The 12,627-nt window shown below is 40.8% G+C and overlaps 1 protein-coding gene across 2 annotated transcripts in view; it reads right to left on the bottom strand.

Annotated features, from left to right (window-relative positions):
* Window positions 1-12,627, bottom strand: part of sorl1 (sortilin-related receptor, L(DLR class) A repeats containing) — a 96,025-nt gene that overhangs the window by 26,662 nt on the left and 56,736 nt on the right. For both annotated transcript variants that reach the window (XM_074640088.1, XM_074640087.1), the window contains exons 11-19: window positions 10,150-10,223; window positions 8,827-8,915; window positions 7,571-7,749; window positions 7,205-7,391; window positions 6,172-6,300; window positions 5,476-5,561; window positions 4,133-4,305; window positions 2,358-2,489; window positions 1,127-1,218 (exon numbers count right to left, since the gene is read on the bottom strand). In XM_074640088.1, the coding sequence (XP_074496189.1) occupies window positions 1,127-1,218; window positions 2,358-2,489; window positions 4,133-4,305; window positions 5,476-5,561; window positions 6,172-6,300; window positions 7,205-7,391; window positions 7,571-7,749; window positions 8,827-8,915; window positions 10,150-10,223 (1,141 nt within the window). The remainder of the gene's footprint in view (window positions 1-1,126; window positions 1,219-2,357; window positions 2,490-4,132; window positions 4,306-5,475; window positions 5,562-6,171; window positions 6,301-7,204; window positions 7,392-7,570; window positions 7,750-8,826; window positions 8,916-10,149; window positions 10,224-12,627) is intronic.

Genomic DNA, 12,627 nt, shown 5'->3' with positions numbered 1-12,627 from the left:
ACATTTTTACTGTATTAATTTAGATATTTTCCACAGTAAAAGTCTCTTGAAGTGTATGATTAAACTTTTTCCCATGGTCCGGTGTCAAAAAAGTTAACAAAAATCAAAATAAATCGCAATATCGACTCACAATACTTGTAGAATCGCAATACTTAAAAATTAAAATACCTATCGAATTGGCACCGAGGTATCGTGATAGCATTGAATCGGGAGATAGGTGAATCGTCCCAGCCCTAGTAATAGGAATATGGTCATTTATGTAATATATTATCATGGATATTAATCAAATATTTGATCAAAGGCTGTAGAATGTCAGATAATTACACTCTGCCTGGTCTCCTTCCTTACAAATACAAGAGCGAAGGGCTACAAAAATGCCCTTATTTGCTCCTAATAATAACCATAATAATAATAACCAGACAGGAGAGAAAGAGGAAGTGAGGGCAGTGAGGCAAAGCTAAGTTCAATTTCCCACTAATGAAAAAAGGGAATAAGCAAAAAAATAATAGTGAAATAATAAAATAAAGGCAAACACAAAAAATTAAAACAACAGTGTGGTAACCTTGACAATCAGCTGAACTTGTCTTAAATAAAAGCAGAAGTACATTTGCAGAAGAGGAACCAACTCTTTGTTTTGGTGCAAGTGAGTGAGTGTGTGAGTTTCAGATATCGAGTGCGACGACATTTTTGGTAAGTGGGGACATTTAGTCTGGTCATCCCTTCCTCAAAGGGCTGTTTGAGGGTTGAGGTCAACTATAGGTAAAGGTTGGGGTGAGATTAAAGCCTCAATCCTGAACTTTCTGACCACAAAAAATGTGAATTATAATTTAAGTTTTACTTGTTGTTTGACTTTAAAAAAATCCGCATTTTGTATTTTTTCTAACTGGTCATAATTACATTTTTACAAAAGATATGCATGTGGAAAAAAACAAAACTATTATCCTCAGAAATCATTTACTTAAATCTATTAACGTTCTTATGTTGGTTTCTTCAATAAAAGATCCGTCAGTCAGCTTTAGAGCGAGAGCAGGTTTCAATCCGGTGTTTTGGTTTCTGGGGATGCAGTGTATACAGTACATATTTAAATTACAGATTTTGCCTTTATGTTAAGTGTGTGTGTGTGTACCTCTCTCCAGGCAGCAGAACCAGAGCTCTGGGGTGTTCCAGGATAGAAGAGTTGAGCAGAGTGTGACGCAGGTCGCCGTCAGGGTTAGACACCTTCAAACACAACAACAGCCAAACGTTTAACTAAGTTAACCTTTGGATGACGGAACAAAATCAAATAATCAAAGAAATGTTATCAGGATTTGCGAGTAAAGCTGTAGATCAGGAATCCTACATTTTTAGAACAAGCAGTATTTTAGTACATTTTAAAGTGAGATGTCTATGTACAACTCCCATTAAGACACACGCACACAGGTCTGATAGTATTTACGATGGTTCTTGCATTTAGCAGTGCAACAATGCAGGAGCCTGTTCTTCATACTAGGTTTGGTTGATTTGTTTGTTGATGATTTGACACAAGCCTGGATTTTTCAGTTCTTCAAAGCCGGGTTCAAACCTTCTTCTTAGTCGGCGTTGCCAGGTCTGAAGCCCTGAATGTTTTGAGTGTGGCCCTGACAGAAAACGTGATGTGTGAATGTGCGATAGTGTTCGTTACAGAACCAACTGTCAATGTAAATGCAGTTCTCTAAACTGTGTGTGTGTGGGGGTCTGACTCAAAGCTGGAAGAGGATTTTAGCTCCATATTATCTATGATTAACAAGTCGATTAACTAACTGTGTTCAAAGAACCAAATTTAACAACATGCAAGTCTGGATTAACTAAAACCACATTTAAAGAACAGGGCCCAGATGTATGGGCAGAAATATGTGTCACTAAAAAACTTAATTTGAATAATTTACATTTGAGTTTGAATTGCTCAACTTGAATAATTGCATTAAAAAACAGAATTAGAATTTTTTATTGTTGAGCTTGATAATTTGATTCAGATTTGTGTGCAGATTCACAGAGCTCCCGGTCCGTGTAGCCTACATTTTGGTAGTTTGTTTATTGATTGAATCCTGAATCCACAGTGGCAGAAAGGAAGGTCCGTCTCCACGAAATACGGCTGTAGCAACTCTAATTCAGGTTGCTGAGGTTAGCACTGGGGACCACAATGGGCTGGTAGCCAGCAGGGAACGCTGGGTCTAACCTGTGTAAAGGCAGCAACACAGAGTTTGCTGATCCTGCGGGGAGTCGGGGCGATCCGGTATCAGATCCCCGGCGCTGGGTTTTGCCGGCTGAATTAGTGTTGCTACAGCCGCTAACGTTAACTGAAGGTTACACACACACGTATTCAACACACACTTCTATACCTCAATCTTCTGCGCTCCGGCGTCAACCCAGTACAGCAGTCTACTGATGGGGTCAAAGGTCAGAGCCTCCACGTTCTGCAGATCTTTCCTCACTACAACCTCTTGACCTGTACTGCCGTTGAGACACAGACGCTGCAGGAGAGAGGAGAAAGACAGCTGAAGGTTAACGTTAATGGACTAAGAATTTACACAGTCAAATCTGATCGGTCAAGTCTTGCCTATTGTCAACTGATAACATAATTATGTTTTTTTTTGTTCATTGAAACCTCTCTGTTGAAGTTTTATGTATCTACAGAAAATTTGCAAAAACAACAAAATTATTGGTCGAGATACATGTGACTATTGCTTATGCCTAGTTCACACTTGAGCCCTGACTTCCCGCTCCCCGACAAAAGGCCCAGATCAGAGGCAAATCGGTGACGGCCCGCAGCTCGCACATCGACGCTCGAACATCGAACGCTTGCCGATGCCTCGCAGATACATTCTAGATATCTAGCATTCTAAATATCTGGACCTGTCGGGGACTCCGGCCACGAGCTACAGCCAATGAGAGCGCGAGACGCGGGTTGATGGGAAACTTGGGGGAGGAGGGGTCGCCTCTAACAACAGGAACTCCCTGTTATGTGTTACATTTTCAACTCGGAGCTGTTGTTGTTGCACCTAGAGGAATAAATAGTAAAAAAAAAGTGTGGAAGAGTGCTGTTTGTTGTGTTTAGGTGCAGCAATGTCCAGTGTACTGAAACAGAGTGGAAGAGATCGATATACAGACAGATCATGGCACGGTTTCTTAGCCTGCTTACTTTCGTTGTTGAGAGAGAGAGAGAGAGAGAGAGAGAGAGAGAGAGAGAGAGAGAGAGAGAGAGAGAGAGAGAGAGAGAGAGAGAGAGAGAGAGAGAGAGAGAGAGAGAGAGAGAGAGAGAGAGAGAGAGAGAGAGAGAGAGAGAGAGAGAGAGAGAGAGAGAGAGAGAGAGAGAGAGAGAGAGAGAGAGAGAGAGAGAGAGAGAGAGAGAGAGAGAGAGAGAGAGAGAGAGAGAGGCCACAACAAAGCATAACAACATAAATTCAAACTAGAATTACCCTTTTAGACATTATGGTCAAAAATGTGTTTTGCGAGGTCACGGTTACCTTGACCTTTGACCACCAAATTTTAATGGGTTCATCCTCGAGTCTAGACGGACAACCCGAAAATATAATGACTCCGGTTACGACTGTTGCTGGTGTGGAGGCATGAAAATGATTTAGCACTCTGATCGTGCTCCGTTCTTGTGTGAGTGCTCTGATTATAAATGTTATGTTTGATTATGAAACGGTGACCTTATGTCGTTGTTATTTAACCTGTCTGAGGCTGTCACCAAGATGCTGCGCAGATGGTCCCGCAGATCTGGATAGTGCAACTTAGTCTACAATGCAGATTTATTCACATACACTAAGGAGAATTAACTGAAAGACATGAGTTATTTTTATTAACAGTATTATTAACGGGCTGACATTTATAACAACATAAGCTATATATAATGATTTTATTGGGAAAAACCAAGCAATTTTATGTAAAATCAGACATTCAGCACCTCCATATAGCCAGAATGGAATGATCCTTTGTTTCATAACCACATTTTACCGCCACTGTGACGATTCGACTACGAGATTACGAGAAAAAGCTTTTTAACAAAACAGTATCTAATGAACGAGCTCCTCACTAGTCACAGCACTCCTATCAACAAGGCCTGCATCACTTGTGTGTGGACTGTAAACACACTCTTGTATTCCTCACTTACCTGTATGGTGTCCAGTGAGATGTCGGCCCAGTACAGGCAGTTCCTGTCATAGTCGAAATCCAGAGCCACGGCCTCCCTGAGGCCGGCCAGAGGCAGGGCCTGATCTGTGCCTGTGGCCAGGTCGTAGCGATGGATGGAGTTCCTCACCGCATACAGGATGAACTCGTTACTCTCTGCAAGAGAACAGGAGACATGACTGATGGGAAAAGACACTTACACATACTAATCACATGATGCTGTTTGCTGGGAAAGTACTGACATGACAATGAGTCTGAATTAACCTGTGTAGTAACTGGGGCTGTCAAAGTTAACACGATAATAACGCGTTAACGCAAATTCGTTTTAACGCCACTAATTTCTTTAACACATTAATGCATCTTGCGATTGAAGATACTGGTATTATATGAAACTAGTAAATCTAAGGAATCTATTAGTACCAACCATGTCGTACTAGCTTGTCGGCAAGGAGGTTAAATAACGCTCCAAACTGACAGGGACATTTTCAAAGGGGTTCCTTTGACCTCTGACCTCAAGATATGTGAATGAAAATGGGTTCTCTGGGTACCCACGAGTCTCCCCTTTACAGACATGCCCACTTTATGATCATCACATGCAGTTTGGGGCAAGTCATAGTCAAGTCAGCACACTGACACACTGACAGCTGTTGTTGCCTGATGGGCTGCAGTTTGCCATGTTATGTTTTGAGCCTATGTTTTTATGCTAAATGCAGAACCTGTGAGGGTTTCTGGACAATATTTATCATTGTTTTGTGTTGTTAATAGATTCCCAACAATAAATATATACATACATTTGCATAAAGCAGCATATTTGCCCACTCCCATGTTGAAAAGGTTATTAAATACTTGACAAATCTCCCTCTAAGGTACATTTTAAACAGATAAAAATGTGCGATTAATAGCGATTAACTATGGGCAAATGTGCGATTAATCTGGATTAACATTTTTAATTGATTGACAGCCCTAGTTTTAATTTATGATGTTCATGTTTTCAAATATGTATTTCTATATAGTGGATATAATTCAGAGAGGAAAATCTTCCAGATAATTTTATGTCTTATTTTCAGACTGATTCTAAGATTTACTCTAACTCAACCAGACAGTCATCCGATCTTCATCCTCCCAAACATCTCAATAGCAGAGGTGAAGTTTAGATAGCTATAAGGTTCTTAACTTATGGAGCTTATGGATTTTCTGACAGTGACGAATACCACACGTTTATCAAGGTACTTACTCCTACTTACAGTGAAGTGTGGGAGTAACATTTAAGAACAGCTCTCAAGTGATCACGTGACGAATCAAATGTATGATGATGTGCAGGTTTACCTCCGACAGGACAAGGCAGCATCTCTCCGTCCAGCCTGGACTGCACATCTCCCCCACTACAGCTGTCGCCTGGTACCCTCCTGTAGCTGCAGCAGGAACAGAAAGACTTTTCCTCAGTTCGACACTTGGTGGTGCTCTCACCAAACACATCTATTGACAGCGACATCAGTTTCTCTCCATAGCAGCAATACAACCAAAGAGAACAAAGAGGCTGGTTTGCACTCTGGGGAATTCTCAGGTAATGAAAATGCATGAAAAGTATAAAAAGGTGATGACTGTGGCTCCTGATTGTTATGTAATAAGACCCAAGAAAGTGTTCAAATTTGAGCTCGTGTGTACTGAGCACAATGCGACCAGATAAACCGCAAAGGCAGACAGAAAAAAACTAGGAGCAGATAATTGAGATTTATCAAACAAGGTAGTTAGATTTTTCACTTCAAGCTCAGGTTTCATTCTGTCCATGGCTCTAGATTTGATCAAATTTAGAGTCCATGGGGCCTCAAGGAATGGCAGTTAAGAGAAGGTCCATGACTTGGAAAAGGTCAAGGTCAGAAAGACTCAAAGGAAAACAGCGTACCATATGAAAACTCATGTAAATGTGAATCCACTAGTGCTGCAGATGCCAACATTATGCTAATAAACCACACAAAAGAATCCCAGGCTGCACATTTCTGCAGTCAGAGAATGGCAGCTTACCCTTTGCTGCGGCGGTAGGTGGTACCGACAGGACACGGCACTGGAGGAGCATAGAGGTCACCTGAGAACTCGGGGTCAGGCACACACACCTGCAGAGACAAGTCTTCACTCAGCTTGAAGCCGTAGTCACTGGAAGGAGGAGGAGGAGGAGGAGGAGGGAGATAGGTTGTGAGAGAAAACAAACTCAATTTCGTTGTACCTGTACAATTACAATAAAGGAACTAATCTAATCTAGTTGGCTTTTAATATATATATATATAACTGAAGATAGAGCTGGGCAATATGACGTTATATATCGTCAATACGATATATAAATGACTATTGTATATATTTTTCCAATTTTGTTTCTACTGCGATATAGGCTGGGCCTGTATTTATTTCTTTGTTCTCTATAATTTCACTTAAAACTGTTATGTTCATTTTGACATTTTAACTCAAGTTCTTAAAATGAGAAATTACTCAGTACGTTACATTTGTCAAGTATGTAATTCTCACAGGAGTATACAAAAATAAGCTTTACCATGTGGTTACTTAATATAGACTATTTATTTATTGAATTACCAGAAAACATGCTATATTGTGACATATATCGTTATCGAGATATGAAATGACCTACAGTATGTCTTGATTTTGGCCCTATCGCCCAGCCCTAACTAATGAATGTAAATCTATATCGTATGAATCCAGTTGTAGCGGTGAAAAGTTGCTCCCACACCTGAGCTTTATCTGTAATTTCACAGCAGAAGAACACATAATACTGTGTACTATACACGCTAATCATTAGTGAGGTATTTCTGCATTTCCTTTATTATGAGCTGTTGACAAAACAGCATGTGCTTAGCTCATTCTATTGTCAACTTTGTTGCCAAAATACAGTGTGTGTGTGTGTGTTTCTTAGTAGCAGTCCAACATGTGCTTCCTTTACTGTATATGTATAAACACACCACTGTTTCAATCTCAGACACTAACGGGACTCAGAATTCAAACATTGACGAATATGATTTTTTTTCTGTGCATGTGTGGGTTTCCTAACCATTCGTAGTCCTGGCGTGTGCAGGAGCAGTTAGAGACGGCGATGGGGCGGTCAAAGTCCTCTCCGTTGAAACACGTAGCGTGGGGAGCTCGTCTCTTAAACGTTACCTCTCTGCCCAACAGACACTCGTTACCTTTCTCGTCGGAGGGAGACCAGCGCTTGTAGTCAGCGTCGGAACACGGCACACCTGGAGAAAAAAAAAAACAGAGAAGAAAAACTATGGATGTTTCACACTGACGTGGAGTTACTTGCTAATTATTCCTGGTGGTCAATCACTCTTCTATTCCCTTCTCCTCTAGCTCTAACATAAAAGCTCTTCTTCATCCTCTCGCTCCCTCTGAACCTCCTTCTCGCTCTCCAACCTACCCAGAACGTCGGAGGTGTTGACCTGCAGGATGAGCCAGCTGTGCCTCTGGTCGGCGTAGGAACCGAAGATGGTGAAGATGGTGCTCTTCTCCCCGGGCTCAGTCAACAGCTGGTAAACATACACCTCCCTGTCTGAGAACTGAAAGTCGATCCACGTCTCGCCTTCGTTGGTACTGAACCTAATGGGGGCAATATTAAACTCATTATTTTATTAAGCAACAATGATTTTTCAGCTGTTTCCCATGAGCTCCCATAACACTGTTCTTTTGAATAAATCCAGAAATTCCTTTCAACTGCAGCCTACCCACGCATTCTTTGATGAAACAACAGCAAGAACAGAAATATGGGGGGTAATATGGGAGCATATCAGGCATTTTAATTGGGAGATTTAGCCCAGTTATATTGACATTTGTATGAAGGCAAAACCAGGTTACTGAGTAACCACAGTACGGTTTACAGCACGTAAACGAGGTCATCTGTTTTCACATCGATATACTGTATCACCTGTACATGAATATGAATAGCACACCGCAATGCTGCGGTTGGCAAAGAGGTGTTACAGTAAATTACACCTCTGTTTACTGAGGGATGGTTTATTTGCCTTTTCCTCGAACAACAAGCTGCTTCACATTCACGCAATCTGCTCCCGCTGACTAATGAGCACATCCACTGGGGCAGGTGCCGTTTATGTGCTTCACTCCCCAGATCTCCTCAAGCTGTTTGGGGGATTTCAAATGGAAGTCTTCCAGTCACAAAGCAGCCTCTCAGGGTTTTATGTTCCAAACTTTTTGGTTTATGGAGAAACAACTAAATGACAGATTTTGCTTCTGAGCTCAAATCAGATGGTTTTTTTTTCTTGTCCTGGAGGAATATTTGAACAAGGCATGACTAGGGGTGCAAGGAAATATCAGATATCGCGATATTATGTTTTGGGATACTGTATTGATTCTTAAAAAAACTAGCGATTTTTGATAAATAGTTTACATGCAAAGATTAGCTCAGTCAATACTTTATTTCATTTGCAAAGAGATGTGCCATATAAGTGTACAGTATGCGCCCTCTCAAAGTAGTGCTATGATGTTGGGTGCTACAGGGACTGTGATGAATATTATGACAGTTTTCCTCAAATTTGATTACAAAATCGCAATACATCACCTTTCTGACAGTATCGCAATATATTGAATGGTAACCCCTGTATCATGATACTTATCGTATTGCCAGATTCTTCCCAATACACTACCCTAGGCATGACTTACTTGAGGTGTGTGGTGGCGCCTCCTTGTGCGATAGCCATCAAGAGACCACCATGGTCACCCCATGTGTAGAAATGAGGACCTGCCAGTGCCTGGACAACAGAACACATTTTTGGTGAACTATTGCAACATAATACACACAATAGGCCATAAAAGGTAATTGAGAACATATGTAAATAGGAGCTTTATTTTATCTGGAGGAGGAGATCTAAAGACCTTAATAACCTCATGAAATTGCAACTTTACTTTCTTGATTTTGAAACAGGATGTTGGAGTGGGACTTGATTAGATATGAGGGTCAAAAGGGAAGGATTGCATTTTCTTTTTTTTATAAAGGGCCTTTTTCATTTGGGTCTTTAAAATTTTGCAAAATAAAAACTCTTGGGCATTTCCATCTTTAGTTCAGAGCAGAACCACTTCCAGGCAAACTGTGGCGCGGGTTATTTGTAAATGAGAACGTGTGGGCGAAGCTGCCTGAAACTCTCAAATTCAGAACATTCAGTTGATAAACAAGGTTTGATGTGTAGTAAAGATATCTGCAGGACAAAGCTCTTTGCCCAATAAGACATAGGCATCTAATTACAACATATTTTTTCAGTATTATGAGCATCTGAACAGAGCAAGACGTTGAGTCACGTCTGTTTAAAGACCCCCTCCCCCAAAAACGACCAGTCTATGAATCTTCAAGGTTTAAAATAAGGATGCACCGATACTGGATCAGATATTGGTGACATTGGGGCCGATCTATTCAATTCAGTTCAAGGTTTATATACTATATACATTATATGCTGAAATTTTAATTACTGTTAATTAAGTTTTGACCAATTTGTTGCTGCACTAACAAGGTTTCCACTTGAATTTTAATTCCTGTTAGTTCTGAAAAAATGTTTTACCAAGTTGCTGGTGTACGATTTATTATTTTTATAAAGTTAAGAAATCAATGTTTAAGCCAAGCCTGATGTTGCCTCAGACATACAGGAATGATCCCAGTCACTTCCACACAGTGAGCCATACAGCTCGTTAATTAAACACTGGTATCTGATCGGTACTCGGTATTAATAATACAGTGTATCCATGAAACACAAGCAATTTAATGTCTAAACTGATGCTCTATTAGCTATTAGCTATTAGCTATATCTAGATGTATTTTCAACAACTCTAGAAAAAGTCAGACCATGTAAAAAGTGCAGAAGCTCCATAATGCCTGGGTACATACAGTATACAGGCACTGAAATGAAATTCATTGTGACATGTTGAAAACTCTCAGTGTGACTCAGTTTTACAAGCTGTACTTTTCTTGTCATCTGTGTCAGATTTTATACTGACCTCTCTCCAGCGAGCTCCGGCGCTGCTGGATACATACACATTGGGCTTGTTGGCCAAGTTCCTGCCTACAGATCCTGCAATCAGAGGACAAAAAGGCATTTTACTCTCACACTCTCACACACACACAGACACACACACATTACAGGGGTTTTCCCTGAATATTGCAGACTTGATGTGACCACTGCTTTTGCTTTCACATATGGAAAATCTGTAACCCAAGAACTCAAACCATAGCATTCTGTATCTTTTCAAGCATGGGGCCTTTGTATGCACTGACAAATACTTTCCTTTGACAGGATGTTGTTGTATAATAAGGCAGATCACTAGGAATGATTTTTCAGAAAACTAATAGGAATAAAGAGTCTACAGCCATGACTGTAATGATCATGGATCATATACAAAAGACCAGGTGCAAAGTTTACTTTTGATCCTTTGCAGTCACGGTGTAGTAAGTGGTTGTGTAAGTGGGTGCTAGTAAAGGTCTGTGGTAACCTTCATCAAGTGGGTTTGTCATGTTGCGAGCATGAAAGCGTTAAGATATTTGTTTGGCGGTATTGGATGGTGCAGGGCTCTTGTGAGATTTAATGATACCATCACCAAAGTTATTAAAAATCATCCCATGGGGAACATGAATATGTGAGTATGCATCCACTAGATGTTGCGCTGGATAAATAAAGATTTTGTCTTGCTGGTGAGCTAGAGGCAAAGTCAGGCGATCACCGAAGTCAGTAGGATTCAGGAATGCCTGTACGAAGTTTCATGACAGTCCATCCAATATTTGTTGAGACTTACTTTTCATTGGAGGCTTTAACAAAATGGAACAGGAGAAACAACTACTGGGCGAGTGAGTATGGAAAAGAGATGTTGAAGATAAAGAGTTTAGAAGTGAAGTTGATTTAGCCAAGTAAAGTAAAGAGGGGAACAAAAGACAGAGAGGCTGAAGATGAATGTTTGAAAGGAAGGCTGGAGATTAAATCTGACATGGATACACAGCCCCAAGCATCGGATCGGTAGTTGGTATCGGCTGATAACCAAAGCCCAGGTATTGCTATCGGGACTGAAAACGCTAATAATGCTATTGACATTCCTTCACCGCGCGCGACAACCCTACAAACACACACAATGACATGCGTCCATCCTTCCATCCATCAAGAACATTTATGGACTGGATGATTAATACCGGCAGTGTCCGCCTTTGACACATAAGTACAGACAGACACCTGCAGACATCAATCCTGGTAATGGACTTCAAGACGTGCAGATTAGAATGAGAGTAACACGGTTGTTGCGTCTCTGTCGAGTATTGTTAACAGTGCCTCTGAAATGAATTACGCTCCGTCTCGGTGTAAAACAGGCTAATGACTCTCATTAAATATCATCACACGAGAGACAATAAACAAACGTTCCTAAGAGGACTCTCTGTGCAGATATGAAACTGGCACAAAACACATGCAATCACTGTGTATGTGTGCTTACTAGAGTTCTATCCTTATCGCTATTTATCCACTTTATTCCTAGCCCCCCCATGATGCCTTGCGGGAATTATGGGCGCAACTTCCAGCGCGTCGTGTCACTGAACCGCAACTGACTTTTTCCATGGTAATGGTATGCTAATCCTCTTCTCCTGGCACTGCTGTCAGTCCTTTTAAGGACCCGACGTCTCTACTCCGGTGGTCTTTCGTAGCCCAACTACACCGTAGGATACAGGTTTTCTTCCTTTTCCTGAGAGCTGTGTGAGAGGCAATCCCTCAATCATAAATTTGCTTTAAATTCCATACAGAGAACCTTTAAAGACAGATAATTATATTTTTGGACCGCAAGTGCTGATAGTAAAACACAGTACCTTTAAAATTGTGGAACGTCATGCAGCATGAGTCAGTGCTTCTTCAAGGATTTTTGGATGAGAGTAGGAACATTATCTTTAAATGTAAGATGACCAAGACGGTAATAATAATGACAGAAAGAAGAGAAATTAGATAATAATATATCGTAAAAAAATACTCGCATGCCTATGAATTTGATCAAACCACCACCAAAACAGCCTGGCCTTGGCAACGCTGCCGGGACAATTTTGGAATAAATGGCCACAATGTTAATTCTTTGAGGCATTTACTTGGCAATCGGGAAAAACAAAGTAAAAATCACGGTCACCGGTGGGCTGCTGCGTCCGTGCTTTGGTGTGTGTGTGTGTATTTATATATATACTGTATAATAACATCATTCATGCAGATGTATAATAAACTGAACTTTCATTTCATAGCTTTATTCCATCTGCATCATTTTAAAATCCATATAGTATGCTGCTATATTAGGCTTCTGCTCTAGTACAGCTATTTATTACACAGCTATGATGAATACTCGATTCTGATTGGTCAACCACGGCGTTCTGCGGTCTGTAACTTCTCTTTAACAGACCGTTGCTATGTATAGCAGACCGTTGCTATGGGCGCAGCTCTCGGACTCTGGCGGACCGTTTTT

The sequence above is a fragment of the Sebastes fasciatus genome, chromosome 7 (assembly GCF_043250625.1).
Source record: "Sebastes fasciatus isolate fSebFas1 chromosome 7, fSebFas1.pri, whole genome shotgun sequence".
NCBI classification, from domain to species: domain Eukaryota; kingdom Metazoa; phylum Chordata; class Actinopteri; order Perciformes; family Sebastidae; genus Sebastes; species Sebastes fasciatus.
This window is presented reverse-complemented; position numbering and strand designations above follow the sequence as displayed.